The sequence below is a fragment of the Lepisosteus oculatus genome, chromosome 13, assembly GCF_040954835.1.
Source record: "Lepisosteus oculatus isolate fLepOcu1 chromosome 13, fLepOcu1.hap2, whole genome shotgun sequence".
NCBI lineage: Eukaryota > Metazoa > Chordata > Actinopteri > Semionotiformes > Lepisosteidae > Lepisosteus > Lepisosteus oculatus.
Window position 1 is genome coordinate 33,832,966 of NC_090708.1, and position 26,744 is coordinate 33,859,709.

The window sequence follows — 26,744 nt, forward strand, 5'->3', positions numbered from 1 at the left end:
TGGAACCATCTATGTACAGTATAGTTTTTCCTTACTCTTGAATTTTAACCTTGTTAATTGCAGTATTCACTTTATCAACAATGGGGAAGCGACTTTGCTAGTTTGTCTATAGTTAATGTTCCTGTTTGCTGTTCCTTTTCCCTAATGTCAGTATTAAAATAATGTTTTAATCTGTCCATGTTTGTGTCCTGATTAGCTACAAAGCATTGCATTTGATTAACATCATTCCTAAAAAAGACTGTGATGTCACCAGGGAGGAAATGTTAGGATAATGCATTGTTCTGAATAATGCCATGCAAAAAACTGTCTAGTTGCATAATTTGTACATTTGTCAGCCTACGAATTTTCAGAATGGCATCCAGAATGGGTTCGTGGCTGGAAGTGGAAGGGGAATAGTTTTTACCTTAGATTTGACAAGTATAACTTCTGTGGAGAAATTAGGTGGCTTAGAGAGAAGCTCACCGATTCCACCTAGGATTAATTTGAAACACATTGCATTTCTAGAAAACAAAAGTCAAGGACCTGATAACATCATTAGGCAGTTATAAAGCTCATGTGCTTAGCACCTCAGTACTACAGTATATTTAGCTATTTTGAAACTGAAATCTCTGAATCAGCAGAAGGTGCCCAAAATTTGAAAACACATGATAACCGTACCAGTTGCAGAACACAAAAAAGACAATAAATTATCTCAGAACAGTGAGATACCAGTTAGATGTCTTTTTATTGTCTTTTTTGGGCATTGTGTTCTGCAACTGGTACGGTTATCATGTGTTTTCAAATTTTGGGCACCTTCTGCTGATTCAGAGATTTCAGTTTCAAAATAGCTAAATATACTGTAGTACTGAGGTGCTAAGCACATGAGCTCTATAACTGCCTAATGATGTTATCAGGTCCTTGACTTTTGTTTTCTAGAAATGCAATGTGTTTCAAATTAATCCTAGGTGGAATCGGTGAGCTTCTCTCTTACATAATTTCTTTAGAAATTATGTAATTTGAGAAAATTGTTAAAAAGCATATGCTTTACCAGGTAGAGCACCTACTAGATCTAATGCAATGTGCCTACAGGGCTAAAAGAGGACTTGAGGATGATACCGTCACATTATTAAATTTCTTATATACATAACTAGATAGTCCCAAGAAACATACCAGGCTTTTATTTATAGATGACTCTTTAAATAAATCAGCTTTTAACATCATTCAACCATACCTCGTGGAGAGAGTTCTCTCAAATTTTAATCTAGTTTTATTGTAGGCTAGATTTATTGTTGGGAAAACGGCTATTATTTCATTTAGAATCATTCAGAGTAAGACAATCAGTCAGAAAAGTGTTAAACATTGCTTATGCTAATAAAAAAGAACTTTGATTTGATAATTAGAAGGATGAAACAAAAACAAACAACAGATTTGAGGTACTTACCCTAATTTAGTATCCTGTTTGTGATGCCAATGTAAAACAATGAATAACACTTCTTGGAAATTTAAAATGGATTGAAGATGTAAAAAACATGATTTTGATAATAATATTTTTTGTGAATTTCTGTAATATTATCATAAGCATATGCTATTCACACAATATCCTTATAAAATGTGAAAGCTATCATAGTCTTTTAAGAACTTTTATTACATACCCACCCAATTTCAGACTACTGTTTTAAAACTTGTTTCTCTGGCAATTACTTCTGAACTTGTTTGGGAGAGAATAAGAAATGTGGACATCCACACCTACAGAGCCATTTAACACGTTTTAAGCTCCACAACACCAGACAGGAGAATAAATATACTGTAGAATTGTGGTGTCTCACTATCTAAAAGCCTCCAAGAACCTAGAAAGTCACAGGAGTGGCTGTATGATGGAGAGATTAGAGAGTCCTGCCTGACTAATACCAAGCTTACTTTGGCAGCCTACGGAGCCATTTTTGGGCCATTGCCTGGGAGAAGCTAGGCAATGTCAGCTAGGCACATGACCAAGAGTAGGCAATAGAGATCAACCAATCAACCACTTTTGTTGGTTAAGCCACCCAGGAATCCCAATGAATCCTTCTCAATATGTTAATTCAAAATGTATTGGTTATGGTAGAAGAGGTGCTAATGGTGAATACCTGAGCAACAGAATTCAGAACATTCCCCAGATGTAGAGCTTATACAAAAGCATCCTGTTCCCAGTACTTTGAATAGTATTTGTTTTCTTTCTGCCACTCTGTTTAGTCAACTTGTGAGTGTACATTACAATTGCATTGCCAAAAGGTGGCGTAATTGTATTTAATCAATGCTTGTAAAGTATTTGCCTTTGTAAAGTGTAAAAAAATGGTATTGCATCATCCTATCATAAAACTTCCTAATTTCAAGTACTGGTCAGCACAAAACTGAAATGTTCTATGTGTCCAATGTGCTGAGCTAGGAGAAAAAGATTAAAAAAATATTTTGGTAGAACATCCTTACTAATCAAAATGCCTTACAAAGCCAACTCATCATAAGGATGTGAGATCAAGAGACATCACAAGTATATTGGCCTCTGCTCTCTAGGTACAGTAGATTTTAACTTGGGGTACCACCTTACCATTCAAATTACTGAGATGTTATAGTCCCAGTGAACCTGGTGTGAAGCCATAAGTGATAGCACAAAAATAACTAAGGAAGCAAGCCTCATTGTTTTTGTGCTCTCACTTATGGCTTCACACCAGCTTCAATGGGGCTGAGGGGTTCGTTCAAAATGAGGCAATGGGTTCGTTCAGACAAAAAGGATAGCAAACCATAGCAAAAGATCATTACCTGCATCCCCAATAAAATGACATATCAAAGTGGTCAGGAGACTCTAGATCACTAGTCTGCTTCCACCTTAGCAAATGTGATTTTTGGTTCTGTAGTTACTGTAGCTAAAGCATTATTCATATACAGTCTCAATGATGATAGCTTTGCACATCCATTTGCATGTATTCCTGTATTTTCTGTAAGTAGTGATTGAGTGTGTTGGGGTGATCTTGATTTGGGGGTTATTGTTTGAAGGTGAAAAGGAATTGCAATTAGTACTTACAAAAGTGTTACAGTAAATGTTTTATTATGTGATTTGGTATTGTAAAAAAGCACTTTTCCATCAAAAAAGGTTTATTTTATAAGTGCTGTTGAAGATGTGTAAAAACATTTTTCTGTGAAGCTGTATTCAGCGTCTTTTTTCTCATGCATGTGCACTAATAGCACGCATGAGCAATTCACAAGGAACACTGTAATTCCACTTCCCCAAGTTCCCACTGCTGAATTTGTGAGTGGGTGTCCAAATCGCACTAAAAAACTAAGAGCCATGCAGAAGATTTTTTAATAATACAGAATTCTTATTCCCTGATTTTACTTTGAACTACGTTAGCAGTGACTTCATTTTTGTAATTTCCAATAATATTTAACATATTTGAAGACCACACAAAGAAAACGAAAGGATGGTTTCCCCTTTTTGTTTTCATTTTTTAACGTTTGTTCTCCACGATTAGAAACTTCAGACGTATTCAGATCAGAACAAGTTCTGAGAACAGAAACGCCAGTTTCACTTGGTACAAGAAAAATATCACTCCGGCATTTTAATTGTCAGCGTATTCTTCTGAGAGTGAAGCGGCGGTGTGGAGGTACAGTATGAATTTAGGACTCTTTATCGAATTTGTTCAGTGTGCTTTTCCTGCCATGTGAAGTCAAGGGACCACACATGGTTTGTTCTTTCGTTCATTTTACATGAAATGTTTTTGGTTGTCATTGTGAGAACAGGTTACACATTCTTTCACTTTATGTTGGTATTTCTGTACATAATGCAGAAAGTTTTGTTTTGTTTTTTTTAATTCGCGGCAGTGCGGTAGTAAATTTAACTTTGAAATGTATCCTTTTCTTTTCGGTCCTACTGTTGTAACTAGAAAGGCTTGATCAAGGTTCACAGAAACGCTACTAATTAAAATAAGTATTTTAAATGTTATGAGAGAGGGAGGATTATGCCTATTTAAAGTAAAACGAATGTGTAAATTACTAATCAGATAACCCTTACCCGGGACCCTCACCATAAAATAATTCTTAAACTTTGTGTGCGTCTTAAGCTTCTTAATTTAGACAGAGTTAGAATCATCATAGGCAGAGCAGAGAAGCTTAAAGGAAGATTTTCCAATTAAGGTGTTTTTAGGTTTTTTAAAACTTAGTTTTTTCAAGCTGGAATTTATAAACAAATAATAATTCTAACATTATACAATTATTTTCTAAAGACCCTTTTGTGAAACAAACTAAATAAAATGAACCCAAGCAGTGTAAACTAAAGGGAAGTCCTTGGAAAATCTTACAAAATGTGTTAATATACAATATTCATAAGGAATATATTCTGTATATAGCGTATATCTTGAATCTGTTGGTATATTTATAGGAATGCCTTTGAAAAGATTCTGAATTCCCAGTTTAATATTTTTGATGTTTTAGTTATTACTGTTTATTGTAATTCATGTTTTTAATTTGACCTGAAATTTAATTTGCAGCATCTACTGTAGAAAGAAAATGTCCAATATAGTCAGATTGATGAGATCTGATGCTTCAAATACAGTCCAGATGTTTCACATTTGGCTGATAGCCTGGTCACTATTACAGTTCAATTTCATTCTAGGAGCAGCTGCAGAAATTTGTGAGAAATTAGATATGGATGCATGGGCAGATGTCCAGGATATTGTATCGTTCTCACCCAATGGCAAAATGGAAAGGAGGTGTAACTAAATAAGCCACTACAATTAAAAAATGTTCCGACACACAGTATTTTACATTTTACTCTATTCAGCCGAACAGTGAACGGGTGCAAGCACTTTAATTAAAGTATTGTAACGCAACGGGGGCTCAGGCGGGCGCCCTTGCCGCATTAGGTCGGCCCCTGCACCGTCCGGGGCTCGAACCCGGGACTTCCGCGTCTCTCTGCAGCGACCCAGCCCCGTGAGCTAAAGAGAGATCTCTCCACAGCCCAGTAGCTGTGGTCCTGCTATCACAGGGAAGGGCGGTGACGTCACCCGCTCTGGTACGCCGGCTCTTACACACAGTGCTTGTCGGCCGTAAGCGTTACAGTATGGTCTCAGAGCTCCCTGGGACTCAGGTCTCCTCTCAGAACTGACCATAAATTCAGGTGGGCTACTTCACATGAAGTGACCTTCTAATATGAACCTAATGACACTTTTGATTGATTTTTCTCTTCCAAGGCATTGACTGCTGAACATGCAGACAAAGGTCCTCTTGTCAATGTTGCTGTTGGCAGTATTGAAAGGTAAAAAAATGTATTTTGCTCATTCTTGGTAAAAATGTATTTTGCTTTGATTGTAAATCACTAAGTAATGTATTAGCCTGCAGTTTATAATTTTATAAAATGAGATCATTATGTTCACCTGACAGCACCAATGGACTTTGCAACTATGGCTAAATTGTGACTTAACTGAAAAGTTTATGCTGTGTTAGTTTACAAGCCATTATTTAAACATTTTATATACAGTATATGCCTGTTTTCTATTCTTTTCACCAAACTACTGTACAGTCATTTTCATCAAACCACTGTAGAGTTGCAATTTGGCAGGTAAGAAAAGCACATGCCACTTAAAGAACAGACTTAATTCATGTCAGCTGACAATTATTAATTTAAGATTTTGTTTCCATCTGTTCATTTTCTGTAAAGTGAATATTCCTGGTAAGGACAAAATAAAGTATCCTGGAAGTACAAGGTCCAAGGCAGGACTGCGTACAGAACTGAAGTTCTCCTTCACACAGAGAAAATCTAGAGATACCAATTAACGCATCAGACAGGACTTCTTGCATTGGAAGGAAAGGAAAACTTGTGTACCCTGAGAACACCTACAGAGAAATGAAGAGATGCAATATCCACATTGAAAGCACCCTAATCTGAATCCACAACAGTAGCAGTTTTGACTACAATGCTACCTGATTCTGTTTTCTTAACAATAATGTCAGTATTTGAACAGCCAATATAGCTAAGTGGTATAAAAATCGAATATCTTTTCATAGTTTCAATATTTCAACTAGTTCTAAAGTACAGTAAGATGTTAACAGTTACATGTATTCGGTACAGAGAACTCTTGCAAATAGCCAAATTCACATACCGTAAGTCCACCCCTGTACCATTGCATGATGTTCTATAGTATATACAGTAGTATGTAGAAAGACATACATACAGTAAGCCTCCCTTATATGGTAATTATGGTGCTAATCCATTGGTTTTAAGTTAATTACAATAACATTGATTAATTAAAATGAGAGTAATCACAAAATTATTGTTAACAACTAAGATAAACAACATTAATTCCTCCTCTATTTCCAGGAGATGCCTGCACTTTCATTCTCTAGCTTCCCAGCTGTTCCCCTGATTCGTGATTAGCATGCCCCAATAATTAAAAGGGCAATAAAATAGTCAGTGTGCCTGTAAAGTTGTCTTCAGCGTGTCATTCCCCATGCTGCTGATACAAAATCAACAGTGTTCTTTATCATACAAAAACAAGACCATGCTGAAATTGCACAGGGGACAAGGAGAGGCTCACTCACTACTAGATACATCTCACAACCCTAGTCTGCTGCACAGATCATTTGAAAAATTGTGCAAAAAAATTAATCCCAGTGCAAATAAGAGAATTTGCTAATGTTAAATTGCAGATGTTGCATGGTAGATTTTCTTGTACCACTATGCAGCAACTAGTTTTTTATATTTTAAATGTTTCACACATTTCACACAAATGTTTCACGGTAATTCATTGAATGTCAAAATAAAAAATTCCAGGTCCAGGATATCCTAAGCAGCAGCGCACAAATGGCTGAGTGCCATTAAGGATAAGGATGGATTAGTCAACCACACTTCTCACCCCTGTAGACTCTTGGATACCTGTATGTACAGTATGTTTTGCTGTTTGAGGGGAAGTGCCTTTCAATAGGCGCTAAATGGGTATAGGCTGTATTTCTATTGTATGTTGCAAGAAATACTTCAAAGGTGGGTGATCAGTCCATCTTGCTGCTTTCGCATTCTCCCTTGTCTGCAGTCATGGTGTTCGTAGCTATGAGCCAAAACTTGATAAATACACAAATGGCTATCCTAAATTGTGTGGCTAGAACTAAATTAATTAGTAATTCTCAATTGAAAAAAAAATGAAAACACTTTTAACTATATATTATGTGTTTTTTTTTTCAGAGAATGTGTGTAGCTACTCTCCCTGTTCCATAAAGAATATGTTTGTTCCTGAAGGTGAACTTGCAATTCTGACATGCAGTTCTACTGTGAAATGGAATGGTAATAGCTCTAAACAAGACTGGAGTCTCAGCTCCTCAAGTGGTTTTATGGAGCTGAAACCAGAGCAGAGAGAATCAATGATCTTTTCTGGGACAAATCTCATATTGTTGGGTGTCATGTTAAACAACAGCGGGATCTACCAATGTACCCTGCGGTATGTAATAAATGGTGATGTTAACAATATCTTGTTCATAATCAGTATTAACCCATATTTATTCACATATTTCACCAAAGCCTTTACCCAAGATTAACTATAGTAAATAATAAAATTACATTTTACAGATTTATTTTTTAGCATTCTGTCTTTGATGTTAATTTTAATTGTCATTTACCAAATTAATTTATGTTTCATGAGCTCAGAAGAGGTATTGCTGAAATATAAGTTGACCAAAAAACATTTATAATTCTTAATAAATAGTTTTGTGCTTGAGTCAGTGTGTGGTGGGAGTGGGGTGGATAATACTTACTTTATGTCTGTAAGTGTCTATAATGGAATGAATTATATCAAATTCTAGATAAGTATAAAATGTTAAGCAGTGTAATTATACATCGGTACAATGATAAGTAGAACAGTCTAATAAACTGTGTATAGCGTATAAACATCACATAGTGAAGCAGAAATTACAAATCCAGATGCTTTAAGCAGAAGCAGAATTAGTTTGTAGTAGAATAATAACTTTGACAAGAGATACTTATCATTGTGTGTGGTTAAGTTAGACAACAAGTACCATTCTGAGCCAGAGAGATGGATGATTGGATTTGTGGTTATAGTCTGAGTAGACTCAAGAGAAGCAAAACACATTGTTGTAGATAAACCATAGGGTTACATATCTATACATAAATTATTATCCCAGGAATTCAAACAGACTAATATTTTTCCAGTTTCAAAGTTCATAACAACAAAATGTCATGTTGAGTATTGAAACAATTACTGACTATACTCAAAATATAGAGTATTGAACTTAAAATAGCTACCATGACACTAGTCACAAAGTGTTTTATGTTCATCTTATATTTAATTGCATTGTAATCTTAAAATAAAAGAATCAAATAAAGACAACAAGATTGTATGTCAAAATCTAGAGATCGGTGCTGGCTAAAAGAACAGGTGAAAAGTTTTAAAATAATTAAGATCCAAATTTGTTCCTTCAAGATCTCAATGCAATAATATTGGCATATAGGTAGCTTTCACATGTTTCTTTTTAATTGTATATGTACAGTATGTGAAAGTATGTTCTCATGTGTGTTTAACACTGCAGAAATGAAACCAGTGTCATCGCATCCAATCAGTATAATCTAACAGTATACAGAGGAAAGTGCTTCATGGAGGAGTACTTAAATCCAGTAAATGGCTTAGTTGAGAATTCAGTCACTCTGCCTTGTAAAAAGAAGAAGGATATTCCTCTCCGTAACCCATGGATTACATGGCTGAAGGTACTGTATTTTAACTGCCACAGGATTAAAATCTCTAGCAAAAGCTTCTGCAATGAAAACTGGTACAGATCTGTAGAATTAGTTTTGGAAGTAATTTAATTACTGAATAAAATGTTTTTAGCAAGTAATCAGTCATTTCACAGTGTAACTAAAACTTAAGTTTAATAACATTCCATATTTTTTCAGACTGTGGTTTATGAAAACAAATAGAAGGAGCAGCTTCTGTGGTTCCTTCTGCTTGCATAGAAGGCTCGCAATGTGTCAGGGGGCCTGTTGCATGAGCATGTCTACTTGTCCTGTTCTCTCCTGAGCATTACAGGAGTGCTTATATATTTTTAACTAATAGTAAAAAACTATCAAATTTTGTACATTAGTATATAAATGAATATGAATGTTGTGTATTAGTACAATTTATCTTATTTTCAAATATACAATATACATATGTTGCTGAGAAGTGTGAAGTAGAAGCCAAATGAATAATTAAGAATCAATTCATGTGGAATAAGTGAACCCCTAGTTTATTTGGCACAATTAACATGGTAATTTGAACCAGATGATCAAATAATTGGATAACAGTAAACAAGGGCTGAGTTTTTCCAACATTTTGAGTTTTGTGTTCACTATACAGGTTAGTGGAAACAAGCCATACCACAATCACATGAGCTTTCAAAGATTTCCTCTGTAAAAGAGTAGTTGAGAGTTCATTGTCAAACAGTCAACAAATGGAAAAGACCATAGTGACGCTACATAGTCATCCTGCCATCCTGCCCAAATTTCATAAAGAGCAAACCTGGAAAATATTCCTGTTCATACCTCAACCATCAGTAATAGACAGAATGGAACTGGTTTTCATGGGAGGATAGCTAGAGATAAATAATTTTGTTCTAAAAAAACATTGTCACATGTCTGAAGTTTGCCAAAGAGTACTCTTAACTAATGGATGAGTGTTCTCTGGTCAAATGAGTCAAAAGCTGAACTTGAACCATGAATCTAGCATTATATCAGCAAATTCTGGAGGAGAAGTTCCAGAATGGCTGGAGAGTAAGAAGTTTGGGTTGTTCATGCAATGAAACCCTCAAATGTCACTAACTTGAAGCAATTCTATGAGGAATAGTTCCTAAAAAATGGAAATTCCTAAAAGCGAGAATGATAAACAGTTACAGGAAACTTCTAAGGGAAGTCATTCTTGCTCAATCAGATGCCATCAGTTGCTGAATGTGAGGTTTCACATATTTATTCACACAAGAATATTTACTGTTGGGTCATTTTGATAATTACATAGTCCAAATGTATAGTATATTTTTTGTTACATTTTAATGGCCTTTTATACATACTTTCATTATGATCGATGCTTAAAGTCTAAAACAGCTTAAAGTCTTAAAACGTCTTCTCGGTACAGTATGCATTCTCTGTAGTAGTATTTTACTCTGAAGGAGTATTTTCTCCTTCAATGATGTATCAAAACATTACTTAATTTAGCACATTATTACATTTATACAAGTATTTTATTGTTCTTTTCTTCTTTCTTAGGATTGTGAGAAGAAAATTATCTCTTCAAATGAGATACATTTTTCCAGTCTAACACAAAGTGATGCAGGAATATACACCTGCATTCAAACTTATGAGTATGGAGGCAAACAATACAATTTCTCAGAATTCACAAAGCTGATTGTAAATGGTAATGTACATTTTAGTATTTGATTTATTTTAGCACTACAGTTCTGTTCTGTAAGTATGGATTTAAACTGTATTATAATGTGATCAATATCTATGAGGAACTAAAAAATCTGTGTATAGACAATGAATCTTCAAACTACTGTACACTTGAAAGAGCAAACACAGTAATTCAACAGTCACTATTACCAATATAACCAATTTGTGATTAATGGGATTTCGGTGCAAAATAGAACTAATAGCAATGTTAAAATCAATGATATCCATACGTGGACCCATCAGTCTGAAGCCTTATTCTGATTCATACTGTATATGAATATTCATACTGTATATTAAGCAAATTGAGAGTGTGTGATTCCCCCGGATAAAATGCTAATCGATCACAGGGTTACTACCAGTATAGCTTCTGCAAATCTATAAACAGTAACTGGCAAAACTAGAACAGTCTACTTTATGGTGCAACTGCTAAACAAGACAAAACTATTTCTGAACTGTCTGTATTCCTCCAGTACTCACATGACAACCAAGACTTAGCCTGCAATCAGGCACTACATTGCATAGAAATTGTATTGTTTAATTCAGCAAAGGTGTAATTCAAATCATAGTGTTTAATTATTTTAAATAAATAATTCTAATTGGTATCATTTTAATTTAGAGATTTCTGACACTCTGGAACCCCAGATTATTTACCCCAGAGAAAATGATGCAATTGAAGTTGAATTGGGTAAGTTGCTAGCAATCAATGTAATTCACACACATGTTCAATATGATATGATAAATTATTTTTTGGTTTTGGTTGTGCCATAATTTAATGACTTGTGAGCAAGATTCACATGGGGATTTCATGATTTAAAGTCATGTGTGGTGTTGATCACATACAGTACAGCACCTGCCACTGGTGTGTACACCATTATCTTGAACTCCAGCATACAAATGTCTGGGCACAGGTTGACAGACATATTCCTTATGGTGCACAACATGTTATTTTAATTAATCTTTTAGCAACCCCAAGATTAATAATGTTTTTAGTTGTGTGTGATGTTAACTAGTACAATATGAATCTACCACACCCGTAAAAACGTTGGTCCCTTAAACAACAGAAAATGTTTCAGCATTTCTCCTGAATTCAATTTTCAGCCAAGAAGGCTGAATATTCTAAACTGCTGTAATTCATGTAAGCACAAAATCCTTTCTGAGACTTGGAAGTGTGATCCACGCAAAAAAAACTGCAGCTTTTTTAAAGCTAGCTCACAGTTCAGGGACTTATTATATGGTGGGATGGTGATGCAGTGCTTAGCATTGCTGCCTCTCAGCATTGGGGCCCTGGGTACAAGTCCAGACCTGTGGTGCTGTCTCTGTGGAATTTCTGTGTTTTTCCCATGTTTGCATGAGATTTGCCAAGAGCTTCAGTTTCCTTCCACAGTCCAAAGACATTCTGGGAGGTAAATTGGCTTCTAGGGAAATTGACCCTGATATGTGTGTCTTTGATTGTGTCTGTGTACAGTATATGCTTTATGCTGGTTGCTTGCCAGGAGAGGCTCTGGCTCCCCTGCGACCTCCAAGTGGATGAAACAGTCCAGAAAATGGGTGGATTATATTGAACACCAAGGGGAAGAAAAACAGGAACAATAAAACAAATGGAATAAGACCTAAGAAACAGGAGGTGTTTCATAATGCTTCATAAGCAATAACAACTCGGCAAGTTTTGGGAGTTGTAATAAGTTGTGCAAAGTGCAAAGGAGGGCTTAACCACCAAAATCAGGCATGTTAAGTGGCTGTGCTCTTAGCTGTGTGGGAAAGTGTGAGAGTGTGGTAAGGGATGTTATCATTCTTAGCTGTAAAAAGTATCCATAAAGCTGTTAAATTAAGTGAAGTAATGTGATAGGCCAGTTAGAACTTGCAGTATATGCAGCAAAGTACTTCTTACATGACTAATGATGTAATGTTCACTCAAACCAAAAATGTATCACCTGGCTCCAGTTTATTTAAAACTACCTTCACAGAGTAGACCTTATCAGCATACTGTGGTGAATGGCAAATACTGGAGAGAGACCATATTATTTAAAGGCCACCAGGTATCAAGACTATGCATTAAGATGCTTCTGAATATCTGTGCCTGATGTTCCATAGTGTCATGGACAGAAATTCACCAAATTCACCTAAAATGGCAATCCTTATTTCAGAAGATAATAAATTCAATGAAAACCATAGCCTGAGAGAATTTTAAAATCAAATACTCAAATGGTGTATATTATGGTATACAGTAGAAATTGATTTTAAATAGAAGATGAGGTCATACAACACAATAAAATCACCTCCATCACCAATTTCCATGGCCAGTGGGGCAATAGATCTTAACCAAAACCCAGGTGGTACAATCTAATTAAATAGTAGACCGTCATTTTGTGATACATTTAAGCTAAATTTCAGTTCAAAACGTTGGCTATTTTCTATCACTGACAAAGTATTTGGGGAGTATTAAACAAGGACAGTTGTTATTTATTCTATAAGGCTATCTAAGCCCCTTGAGTTCGTTTTATTTTCGCGGGGGGAAGCGGTGAATCATATATATACTTGCTTTCCAGGAGACATGCTTTCCAGTTGGCCAGTGTACTGTACATTTCTAAGCAAATGCGACCCTAACAAACCTAGGCCTGTATGGAGTTGCATCCACCATACACAACCTGATGCCAGCCCTGTATGCATGCAGTACATCACAGTTTATTCAGTGAACTAAAAACATTGAAATTATATAAATTTCAGATTCCAAGTCAGTCTCCAAAAACACAATAAAAACATTTTTTTGTCTTTAATATATTGACAATTGATTTCATTTTATTTTTAGGTATATCACAAGTAATCACCTGCAAAGCAGTTTATAAAGATAATGATTTTATCGTTTTGTACTGGTTAAATGACACAGATCCTGTAGAACAGTGCAATAATGGAGTACGTGTCTGTACTAATGGCTCCAGGTAAGAACTTACTCTTTATGTTTTAGTTTCTAAAATCTACAGTTCCCCTTCACTTGAGATTTGATCATGTGCATACAGTTTTATTTAAATTTTCATAGACTGGTTTTCTAATAAGAATGTTAAATGTCTGTTATTGGTTACTAAGTGAAACATGTATGAAAAACAGTGAAACTGTCTACTAGAAACAAGTATGAAAATCGAATACATTGAATTGCTATTCATTATTGATGTTTCATTTTGTAATTTCTTCCATATTATTAAATATTGTAAGGATTTTGTACTGTCTTATTATTATTATTATTATTATTATTATTATTATTATTATTATTACAACTAATTAATTCAGGGATAAACTTTTTTTCCAACCAACTTAAGCTGAAACCCATTCCTACAGCCTTGTATATTACCAAAGTAATGTCAAGAGATCTTGCTTAAAGGGGACACTGGGGATTTGAATCCACTATATCATACCACTGCCTGTTGCTTACTGGTAGCAGTAATGGCTCACCCCATTACTTAAAACACATCCAGGAAGCAAAAGGCGTTTCAAATAACAGGTCATAAATTAAATAGACCAACCAGTAACAGCAAGAGACAAGCAATATCAGGGAATGAAAGATGAAAGAATTTAAGATTATGTATCACAAAAGAGATGGGTGTCATTGATTTTTTATGAAGAGCAAACAATTCTCTCCCCTTCACTTTTTTATATACACACTAGGATTTATACATTTCCTGATTTTCTCTACAGCTAAACTTTGAGAAAATGTAAAAATTCATAAGACATGGTTCTAGTACTGTACAAGAAGAATGAGGACCTGTGTACGTACAGTACCCATGTGTCATAAGCATCTGTCATATGTCATACTTGAGATGGGGTGGCAAATGGTGAAGCTGTATGTAGTAGAGAGAACCAGCTGTTTGAGCATCTCTGCTTGGGTGTTGGCTAATGATATAGGCCAAAGTTGAACTCCAGTCTAAGCAAAGGCCTTTTCTTTTTTACTTGTTGAGTTTCACACTGCTGTTACTGCTGTAACATGTTCATTCTCTGTGCTGGGTGCCACATGAACCTGCCAACTTGAGAGCTCAAGTCTCAGTGCTGCTAATGGCTTGCATCCTGGCCATTTTGCAGAGAACTAACTTAATACTTAAGAAAAATGTAGAGTTAGCACAAAGATAACTAAATTCAAAGGTTCCTGATGTTTCCAAACAAGTTAGAATTATAAAATAAATACACACAAGTGCACAGAACCCTACAGAACAAAGTTCATATCAGGAGGATATGAGAGGTAGAAAAGTGACAATTGATCTAATAAAGATAAAAGATAATCCAGATTGAATAAGAATGTTTAAATTTGGATTTGATAAAGTTGTGGAGGAGGGGCTTACTCAGCTGGTGCTACATGCATATTCACATTAAAAACAACATACCTGTTTTATATTGGCTATTTTAAAGTACTGAATGCTCTGGTACTGTTTGCAGCGAACACATAATTGATGGGAAAACTCAACTGATTTCATCTTTAGTGATTAAATATTTTACTGAAGAGGACATGATGAATAAATATGTCTGCAAACTAGATGGTGGATTAAAAAACAAAAATGTATCTATAACCTTTAAACTAAAAGGTAAGACTTGAATTGTAAACATTTTTTCTTTAAATACAGGTTGGGCTGTACTGTAATATTAAGTTTATGTATAAAATACAGAAGTGGGTTATGGGAGTATGGATTGCGCTATAGGAGTATTTAATAAGCTGTGCATCCATGTAATTGAATTTGATACCCTGGCTTCTTTCAATAAACAGCTGGATGAGATCCTTAAATCAACTAGCTACTATTACGTGGATAAGATGGGCCCATTATTATTAGCTTTTCTGTTATATATGGCACTTTAAACTTATCATACCAATGTCATTATACCTGCCAACAATTCCAAGAGTATATTTTTTGGGAGCCATTGTAAATTAGGTATTATAAAATTATTATTAAAATGTTTATGTGGTGTTTTTATCATAAAGGTAACTGAAAAATAAGGAGGTAAATGAACAAAAAGCTACCTCTTTACATTGTACTTTATGATCTTGAAATTATTGTTTATAACAGTTAATAATTGCTTGCATTTATATAAAACTTTTCATCCTTAGGAATCCTGATGTAGGAGTGTACTTTTATGTAACTCTGAAGTGCATCTACCTGTAACCTTTAGCAGCCTCTATAACCTAGAAACATGAATAAATGACACTTTAGGTGGAGAAATAAGAATATAAGGGTGAAATTTAGCGAGAAAAAAAGTGTCAGCCCATGGTGGACTTTAGGTTAATACTGGAATTAACACCTCTGCACTTATGAACAGTGCCATGGGCTCTTAATGACAAATCAGTGAACACTTGGTGTGAGCAACTTTGATGTCCTGCTCTACAATGCGCCCTGATCACCAACCTGAAGACTTGGTTTGGGCATTTTAGTCCAGAGGGAAGACTGCCACCTACTGGTCTACTAATTTTTCTTACAACAATGACCTTGTTTTCTTTAGAGGTAGAGCTACTGTTGTTTCTATGAGGGGTACTGAAGCAGCAGTCCTCTGTTTAGCAAAGGTGTATTGCTTAGAATTTTGAAGTTATTCACAAACCCATGCTGCATATGGAGTTATCACCCTACCGTTAGTACCTCAAGACAAGCAATAGTCTTAAATAGTCAAATAATCTTTCTTTGTGCTCGTAGTACTTAGTTTATGATTTTGTTACAGTCCTCCCAAAAGCAATCCTCAGTAAATAAAACCACTTTGAAAGTTACAACTGAAGAATGTAAGAAATGTTACAAACAAAAGGAAACCGATTTAAGCCACCTACCTTAATTCACTGTAACATATTCATAAACAGTCACTTCTTCAAGAGGCACAAATTGTGAAGCTTGACTACTAGGCAGGTTATTTCTTGTGTACCCCAGCAATTCAATGTTTGAAGAAGTGCCTCCTGTTTTTATCCTTCTTAATTTTATTTTACTTGCCTTTGTTTCTCTGCTGAATTTCAAGAAATCCCTTGTGTTATCTTTGCCAGTAATTTTGAGGATTTTGAATGCACTTACCCTTACTGTCTAATTTGTTGAAGACTTAGGATTCAGTTCCTTTTTTCATTCACCAATCCTTATCTTAAGAGGCCTGGTCATACAAACAGAACTCTTCAGAAAAGCACCAATTCTATTCTTACCTATGTTTTTTTTTTGTAGAAGAGATTTTTTAAGCAAGATAAATAGTTGGGCACAGGAATAAAACAGTTTTTTATGAATGTATTGGCTGTTATTGATTATCATAATTGTTGATTATCATTAAATATAATCTAGTTTATTATTTTGTCACATTATAGACATCTAAAACAAATTCATGCTTTTATATGTTGTTGTCCTTCATGTTTTCTAGAGAGTAATCTTCAAGGAACACAATCTATTTTTCTGTGGTCTGGAGTATTGGGAGTGTTTTCAGTTACAATAGTTACTGTTACAGTTCTGTATGTCAAGCTTAAGATCTACATTGCCCTGGTCTTCAGAGATTTTACTGGTAAAGATGACACACTTGGAGGTAAGACAGTTCTGTGTTATTTTTTTTCAGTTATGTGGTTTCTTCACATTTTCTGTTCTTCTTTTGTTCTGTTCTGTTTTTCTAGAACTACTGTATGACAGCTGATAATGTAGCCAAATGGAATAAAAATATGATTTTACAGTAAGACTCCCATACTGATCCATTTATACTTTATACCCCTTTATACATTTAGAATGTCTTTTAATTACATTTCGCATACTTTTTAAAATATTGTTTGGTGTTTTTACCAGATGGAACTAGGACTCCTAATTGGCAATTATTGTCTACTATTTTAATTTTTCCAGCATCACTGATGCCCTTGTTGCATATGTAGGCTTCCATACATGCATATGTATATCCATTCACTTAGTTCGGGGAAGCCTTTGTCTTTGGCTTTTGATCTAGCTGAGGATTCTTGTATGTTGATGTCTCTGTTGAGCTTAGCATTGCATTCTCTCAAAATAGTTTCTTGTATCCTGGCTAATGTGTAGTCATCTCATTAATTTAACAATAAGATGTTGATTTGCCTTCCATAGGTTGGGCAACAAGTTCAGTCTGATATGATAGAAAATATATAAGTTTATGAAAGTTTCTGGTTTTCTGAAATCTTCTTCTGTTTCAGATGGCAAGGAATATGATGCCTATATCACATACTATAAGACTAGTAGTTCAAAATCATTTATTCCAAAAGAAAGAAATAATTTATTAGAGATTCTGGAGCATCACTTTGGCTACCGGCTTTGCATTTATGAACGTGATGTTCTTCCTGGAGGAGGTAAGACCCTTTGTAAAACAACTAAATCAGGTAATTTAACATTGTAATGACTAGGCCTGACTTTTCTGGATATGGATAAAAGTTGGTGAATTGCTCATCTGTATCATCTACTCTGGAGTGGTATAGCTTGTTAGAAATTCCCTTAGTGTAGAGAAATGCCTCTTGCTCTTAGTTTTAAATGCACAAATGCATTTGGGAATTGCACACCAGTATATCTTCTTACTATTTAGAGAGCATGGTCCAAGTACTAACTTTTTATCACCATTTCACATCCTGATTTTTCAGCTTTTGCGGACACCATTCTGGAATACATTGACAAGAGCAGAAGGTTGATAATGATACCGAGTGCGGATGACCCAGCACATGAAAGTCAATATGAGTTAGTAACTGGTCTGCATAATGCTCTGGTTGATAAGAAAATACAGATCATCATAATTCAGTGTGAACCAAAGGCAGACCTGGACTCTTTTCCGGAGCCTTTGAGGCTTCTTGTGAAGTCTAATGGAGCAGTTAGATGGAAAGACAGAAAGTCGAAAGAGCTGGAATCAGTGTTTTGGAAGAAATTGCGGTATTTGATGCCAGCAAAGAAGCGGACTGTGTCCAGTCCAGAAGAAGTAAATATGGTGTGAACAAAGCAGGAAAATATAGAACGGTTTGAAAACATTTATTTCCCCCTGGAATTATTGCTCAAATACCATTATGAACTGTACTGTCTTATAGTCTATGAGGTTTATTAATATGCACAATATTATAACACACTTCTGGCTGTATCTTTAAATTTGCTTCAAGTTTAAAGTACTGGAAATAATTATGGAAACAGGGAAACGTGGATTTATAATAAAATCTACACCATATAAAATTATAGCTTTCATGTGAAAATAAAATGTTACCTCATTATGTGTTACAATAACATGCTACATGTTACGAGTTCGGTAATAGGGACCGAACGAGTGAGTGAACCCACTTGCAGGAGCAAACAAAGCCAAGTCGTAATCCGAAAGCAAACCGTAATCGTAGGAACGAGCCGAGAGTCCAGGGGAAGCAAGATATCCTAAGGGAACGTGTACCGAAGCCGAAGAGTAATCCAAAGTCATAGTCCGTAGAGCAATCCGAGAATCCAGAGGTAGCCAGTAATCCAAAACAGAGCGAAAGTACCAATCCAAGCCGAGATCCGAAAAGCCGAAGTCCAAAGGGAAAAACCGTAAGCCGAAATCCAAGACAAACACAGAGTAGAAGAAGCGCAACTAGGAAGCTCGATAGGGAAAACCAATACTGAGCAACGAGGTAGGGAAGGACAGGTGTTTAAGTAGGATGAGACGGGGGTGTGGTGGTGAATGGGAAAACTGATAGGTGAACTGACAGATAGGGGCTACGCCTACTTCTGCCTCCTCCGTTGCCGGGAGGCAGGGTTCGTAACATTACCCCCCCCTCTACGGGCGGCTCCTGACGCCCTAAAGGGACGATCCGGGAAGTTAAGGTGGAAGTCTTGGATGAGGTTGGGGTCCAGAATATCCTTCTCCGAGACCCACGAGCGCTCCTCCGGACCGTAGCCTTCCCAATCGACGAGATATTGTAGGACTCCACGAGACCATCGGGAATCCAGGATTTTATTGACCGTGTAAGCAGGGAGTCCATCAATCACTCGAGGCGGTGGGGTTTTTTTTTGCGGTTTAGACAGGGTGGATCTGTGAAAGGGTTTAAGGAGGGAAACATGGAAAGTAGGGTGGATCCGAAGGGTAGGAGGCAAGGCCAGTCGGTAAGTCACAGGGGTGATCTTGGCGAGGACACGAAAAGGACCAATGTACCTGGGAGCAAGCTTGCCAGAAGGTTGCTTAAGAGGAAGGTTACGAGTAGATAACCAAACAAACTGACCGCGTCGAAGTCTGGGTGGGATACGACGGCGCCGATCAGTCACCTTCTTCCGCTGAGCTGAGGTGCGAAGAAGGGTGGCTTTGGCCTTCCTCCAGAAGGTCTTCAGTTTAGAGATGTAGTCCTGAACCGAAGGTACCTCTGTGTTGGGGTGGGAGTCAGGGATAAGAGGAGGCAGATAACCTAAAGCACACTTAAAGGGAGACATGCCGGTAGCTGTGGTATACAGAGAATTGTGTGCATACTCTGCCCATGGGAGCAAAGACACCCAATTGTCATGGGTAGAGGAGATATAAGTCCGTAAATAGGTCAGCAGTTCCTGATTCATTCGTTCAGTCTGACCGTTGGCCTGAGGGTGATAAGCTGAGGTAAGTGAGACTGAGGCGCCCAGCGACTTACAGAAGGCCCTCCAAAATCGGGAGACAAACTGGGGGCCCCTATCAGAAACAATATCCTTAGGGATACCATGCAGTCGGAAGATATGTTGTACAAACAATTCTGCTAGTTCTCGAGCTGTCGGTAAGGATGGTAGGGGAATAAATGGGCAGACTTGGAAAAACGGTCTACCACCACCATAATAGTTGTGTGTCCATGGCTGGGTGGAAGGTCAGTAATAAAATCTACTGAGAGGTGCGTCCAAGGACGGTCCGGGATGGGTAGGGGTTGAAGAAGGCCCGCTGCCCTCATCCGGGAAGACTTCATTTGGGAGCAGATAGAGCAGGCCTGGACATATTCCTTGACATCCTTGGCCATAGATGGCCACCAGAAGTCTCTGGAGATGAAATCCAAGGTACGGTGGAATCCAGGGTGTCCGGCGAAGCGGGAGTCGTGTCCCCATTGTAAAACTGCCGATCTGACGGAATTAGAGACAAATAACTTGTCCTGAGGGCACTTAGGAGGTACCGTCTGTCCTACCAAGGCTCGTCGAACAATTACCTCAATGTCCCACCTTACAGCTGCCAGGAACTTACCAGACGGGATGATGGGTTCTGGAATCAATTCGGCCTCAGGGGGGTCGTGGATCCGTGAAAGGGCGTCTGCCTTCACGTTCTTGGAACCTGGAGTGTAGGTGATCAAGAAATTAAATCTGGAAAAAAAAAAGGGACCACCTAGCCTGGCGAGGACAAAGACGTTTGGCCGACTGCAGATACTCCAGGTTTTTATGATCAGTGTAAATTAAAAAAGGGTGATGAGCACCCTCTAACCAGTGCCTCCATTCCTCCAATGCCAGCTTAATGGCCAAGAGCTCACGGTTACCGACGTCGTAGTTCATTTGGGCAGGTGATAGCTTCTTAGAGAAGAAGGCACAGGGATGAAGAATCTGTTTTTCTCCATGACGTTGGGAGAGAACAGCACCCACACCATGGCCAGAAGCATCCACTTCGACCACAAAGGGCAAAGTTGGATCAGGGTGTTTTAGGATGGGGGCTGTAGTGAACAGGTGTTTCAGACGCTGAAATGCTTCTTCGGCTTGAGGGGTCCATTTGCCTTGTTTAGGTCCTTTACGGGTCAAAGAGGTTATGGGAGTGACCACCGAGCTGAAATTTCGAATAAACTTCCTGTAAAAGTTAGCAAAGCCGAGAAATCGTTGAATGTGTTTTAGATTCTTGGGAGTGGGCCAATCAGTAATCGCCGAGACTTTACTCGAATCCATTTCCACCCCCTCCGGCGAGATGACGTACCCTAAAAAGTGAATCCTCGAAGCATGGAAGGTACACTTCTCTAGTTTGACATATAGCTTATTCTTAATGAGCCGGGAGAGTACTTCTCTGACATGGAGAACATGATCCTGGAAGGAATCAGAAAAAAATAATATGTCATCTAGATAAACCAATACAAATCTTTGTAGGAGATCCTGAAAGATGTCATTAATAAAAGATTGAAACACTGCTGGAGCATTAACCAAACCAAAGGGCATGACCAAATATTCATAATGTCCATGGGTTGTCATAAATGCCGTCTTCCATTCATCCCCCTCCTGAATGCGGATTAGGTTATAGGCCCCTCGTAAATCCAGTTTAGTAAAGATCTTGGCTCCATGCACCGACTCAAGTGCTGCTGGAATTAAAGGCAAAGGGTACCGATTCTTGATGGTGATCTCATTGAGGCCACGATAGTCGATGCAGGGACGGAGCCCACCATCCTTCTTTTCCACAAAAAAAAAAACTGGCACATGCTGGTGAAGTGGATGGACGTATAAGCCCAGCCTTCAGAGAATCTTGTATATAGACTTTCAGGGCCTCAGACTCAGAATTGGAGAGTGGAAAAATACGACCTTTGGGAGGGATAGTACCAGGCAGAAGGTCAATGGCGCAATCGTATGGTCGATGAGGGAGGAGGGTCAAGGCCTCCTGCTCATTAAAGGCTTCCTGAAGATCAGAGTATTGAGGGGGTATGGTAGGAACCCCTGAAGGGGACGTCGCCATGAGTGCTATCTTCACTGGTAGGTGACAGCATTTTCTAATACATCTGGGTCCCCAAGCTACAATCTCTTTAAGGGACCAAGAAATGTGTGGGTCATGCTGCTGTAGCCAAGGAAATCCTAGTACCAGAGGATGAGGAAATCCTAGTACCAGGAGATAAAACCAGATGTCTTCGACATGGGTGGCGCCTATCTGCAGGCTTATAATTTCCGTTTGCCACCTAATAAGTCCTGGAGATACGGGGGAGCCATCAATAGACTGGACACGAAGAGGGGTGGACACCAGGGTCAAGGGTAATTTCCAAGCTCGAGCGACGGAGGCGTCTATAAAGTTTCCTGCCGCCCCCGAGTCTATAAAAGCAAGAAGAGGTCTCCTTTCATTATCCCAGAATAGGGTAGAACAAATAAAAAATCATGAGGAAAACTGAGGGAATTGAGTACTCTCACTCACCTTAGGATTCCGAGAAGGTGGGCGGCGCCTCAAGGACGAGTATGCAGCAGGGCAGGCCGCTTTAAAGTGTCCAAGTTTCCCACAGTACAGGCAGCGACCCTCTCGTTGGCGCCTCTCACGTTCTTCAGGGGTTAACCGGGTGCGGGCTATTTCCATAGGTTGTTCCGAGTCAGCAGATCTGAAAGGTGATAGCCGAGGAGCCTCTAGTATAGAGGACCGGGATCTCTCAGCACTCCTATGACGAATTCTGAGTTCTAATTGCAAAACATGTGAAATAACTTCCTCCAATTGCTCAATTGAGGCATATTTACCAGATGATTTCTTCACTGAGTCCTTGACGGAAAAGAAAAATAAGGACCTCATCGGCAGGGTCGTAACACTACAATGTCATTGGATGTCAGACCACCTATCAGAAAGTCACATCTCTTCAAGGCCAATATACTGTATATATTAGGCAATATATAGGCAATGATGCCATAGTAGAGATGTAAATATATCATAAACACCATGGCTATGAAAAGGAAATTTCACTTGATAAGAGTATAGTCAGATTAAAGTCTGTGTTTTAGCTAATGAATGCTACTTCCACTGACAACTTGCTGCTCGAATATATGTTTCACTCTGTGCTTTTTGTAAGACTCAGAGGGCTTGTTAAGAATCTGGTACTTAACAACACAATAGAGATCTTGGAAATAAACCCTGCTGCAAGAAAGTGTATTACAATTTCTTCAGAAATGATAAAATTCATATTTGCATTAGATGTTCTCAGCGAGTGTGTTGTTCAGAAACGTTCCTCATCCTGTTTTTGTTATTTCCTGTTCTCAACAAAGTACACATACTGTATACCATCCAGGACCACCAAAATAACAAATTAGCAACATTAACTCTACAGGTTTTAGTTAGACTTTAGTACTTCATGTTTTCATACTCTCATAGCTCATAGATTTGTGGGGTGGTGTGCACCTTTTATTTAGTGTGATTTTAAATTGTTTTTATCTGTCCAACCATTTTGTTACTGCTTTATCCAATACAGGGCTGTGGGGGAGTCAGGGCCTATCCCACAAAGCAATGGATGCAAGGCAGGGTACACAGAGACCCAAACTCACACAGGAGCCAACATTTTTGTCAGAAGGCAATTATCCTACCAATATCTATTTGAGCCGTGGGAGGAAACCAGAACATACAAGAAAATGATACACCACAGACAGGTGGAAAAAAGCCCCATTTTGAGTAATGAAGGGATCCATATTCGTAGTACAGGCTGGTTTATTGAAAAGATGCAATAATACAAGGAGCAAAGGGCTGATGTAGTTGAAAGAATTATGTCTGACGGAAACACCCAAAGCTTCCCACACAAGGGCTGACAGAAGACTGAGGCAGAACAAGACAGGAGCAGCTGAAGGGATGCAGGCAGGTGACCGTGCAGAGATGCAAGACTGGACTAGATAACCAGTAAGCAACACCAGACTGGAAAACAGAAACAGGACTGCACAGGATTACCACAAAGCACTGAAACAGACTGAACTGATTAAAACAGAACTCTCAGGTAAGGACAGAGGCTAACTAAGAGTGACTTGATAACCAAGCCCTGAGCATTAGTGTTGCAGGACTTAAACACTGTGTTAATCATGGTTAATGGGTTGTATGTGGCTGGGACAGCCTGATGAATCTGGTGAGTGTAGCACTGGGCAGGGCTGAGCGCCTCCTGCGAATGTGATCAGCCTCCAAGTAACAGGGAAACCCACTAAAACATGGAGAGATTGTACAAACTCGGGCCCCAGCAATGCAAAGCAGCTACACTAAACACTGACTCAATGTACCACCCTCAATAGTCTTTAGCCAGGGATAAGACATTAGTGCAGTAGTTATCATACTACAAGGTAAGTAACTTGTGCTCATGCCTTATATTATTAATAGATCTAATGAGAGGCAAAGTTACCTCCAAAGCATGAAAAATTAAAAATATCCAACATATCATGACACACGAAAGAACAAGATGTAGTGCCAATAAGCCAGTGCTTTAGTTATATTACCTTTATTAGAACATAATTTGGCATTTTTTATTTGCAGCTGGTCAGACAGTATGAGCTTCTGAAGGTTGCTCAGATCAGAGGTTTTCAGTCGTCTGAAGCATTACCACTTTTAACATGGGAAAGCAGGTTGAACAAATTCATTTTTTGCAGAAGGTCCTACTTAGACAATTTAAGCTTTTGACATATGTTATCACAGACACAACTCTCAGAAGGAGAGGAATGTACAAGTTAATGTACAAGGTTAGTGGGAAGCACAGATGGCAAAAAGGCCTGCTGTTGATAGTACTGTATGTGCAGAGTACCAGTATAGTTACATGTACTACAAATTGAAAAACACTGTCAGGAATGCCTCAAGACTGTAAGTCTGAATACAGTAAGACTGCTGATGCAAGTGATTCTTGAGAGTTCAATTTAGTGCACAATTATTGAAAGAATAGAATAATGACAGCCACTCTATAAACTGACATTAATGTTTTTTTCTAAAAAAAACACTTCTTTGTAAATAATTCAAAACGTGTATGTTGAGCGTAACATTTTTCAAGAAATATAGATAATGAGAACAGAAACGGAGACTTTAATGGAACAGTAATCTATTTTCTTTGTGCAGGCATTTGATCTTTGAGAAAAACTTTTCACTCCTATTTCAAAGAAAATACAATGGGGTGCTCGACTAACAATCCAGTAATATTTTGCAGAATGTATGAAGGTTTTGTGATCGGTGTTACAGCCACACAGTATTCTGAAGAAATAATCACATTTTACAGTACATAGCATTTTATTACATTTTCTTTCAAATATCACCTGTTTCATGGGAAGCACTCACTCGCCTGAAAACCACATTGTGATGAGTCAAAATTCAATGTAAAATTACAGGGTAGGAGTTACCCAATAGTACTTTCAAGTAGTGAACATTTTAAAAATTGCATTACAATAACAAAACCACAGATAAAGAACGTCACACAGAGTCCTTTAAAGATCAAGCATCAAGCACCAAGTACTTCTGAAAGTACAGAAGTTCAAAATTTCCACATTTCTGGTCATAATAAAGTTTTAACTTTATAGAGAAGTCAGAAATAATGAGAAAGAAGGAGAACATGAATGGTGACTTGCAAAAGTATTCAGACCTACTGTATACTCATACAGATATTAGATATTTTTAACATATCTTCCATAAAATGTACCAAATGTTCCAAAAGTTGGTACTAGTTCAAAACCTTGAGATGTTAATCATGTTTAGAGTAAAAGGCCCTCGTACATATTTATGGCCATAATTTTTTTTGCTTAAAAATGTTTTAATACTGCAGTTATATGAGCTCTAACAGGGCCCCCTACAGTGTGTTTTATCATGTTTTAATGTTTGTCATGAACTGTGCATGTCTGCACTGTTCTTTAAATCACAACTGCATCTTTTAAAACTTTTGGAAGAAATTGTGTAATATCGATGATGTCTTGTTGAGACAAGACTTTAACTAAATGAAATATGTGAAATATTTAAACTGGAACAGATACAGTAACTACAGAAATGTGCAGCTCTACAGGACCTGAGTTTTCCAGCTTTATTTTTAGATTAATCAGTTTATAGTTTAAAACAATAAAAAATGTTTTCAACAAGCATTGTTTCACAATGTTTAAATTGCGTTAGTGTTTACTTAGAAAGCATTTTGCTTTCTTATGCCAATACCCATTTCTAAAGTGAATAAAACAAGACCCAAGCTACACATAAATAACATCCTTCATCATCTGCAGACATTTTACAGCATTCTACTTAAGTGTTAATTTTCGCACCTAGATTCATTTTTCCTTAAAAGTAACCTCTATGTGAAGTGAAGCAAAACCAAGCGATTTGCTATCTTGTGTAATGGAAGGTTACTGAGAAAAAGTGTTTTATCCTAAAAACGTTGTTTATGGACAGAGGTGTGCTGCAGAAGCAGCTGGATACTTAGAACAAAGTGTGATAGCACCCAACTTGTCAAGGACACGGGATAATTTAATAAAGTTTATCTCTGCTGTTTGAAGAAGGGAGTATGAGAAACTATTTGAATAACTGCTTTTCTTCGCTTAAAGCAAAAACCTATAAGGAATGGAAAATTACTACTTTGCCTGTCCCTGAAGTGTTGCATCAACTTAAAAAAGATATAAAACAAGGGCTCTCCCTGCTTGCTTTTGAATCAGCTTTCACTTCTCTGCACAGACAGGTGATGACTTTTTCCCAGATTGCAATATGAATAAAGACCTTACTAAGTAATCAAGAA

At 37.5% G+C, this 26,744-nt stretch overlaps 1 protein-coding gene across 1 annotated transcript; it reads left to right on the forward strand.

The window, feature by feature from the left end:
- Positions 1-2,281: 2,281 nt before the first annotated feature.
- LOC102695309 (interleukin-18 receptor 1-like) lies at positions 2,282-18,380 on the forward strand. The gene is made up of 11 exons (XM_015339006.2): positions 2,282-3,614; positions 5,199-5,263; positions 7,184-7,436; positions 8,542-8,716; positions 10,247-10,394; positions 11,046-11,114; positions 13,236-13,365; positions 14,849-14,994; positions 16,784-16,942; positions 17,565-17,717; positions 18,003-18,380. The coding sequence occupies exons 2-11, from the start codon at positions 5,215-5,217 to the stop codon at positions 18,344-18,346; spliced, it is 1,626 nt and encodes a 541-aa protein (XP_015194492.1). The 5' UTR covers positions 2,282-3,614; positions 5,199-5,214; the 3' UTR covers positions 18,347-18,380.
- Positions 18,381-26,744: the final 8,364 nt, after the last annotated feature.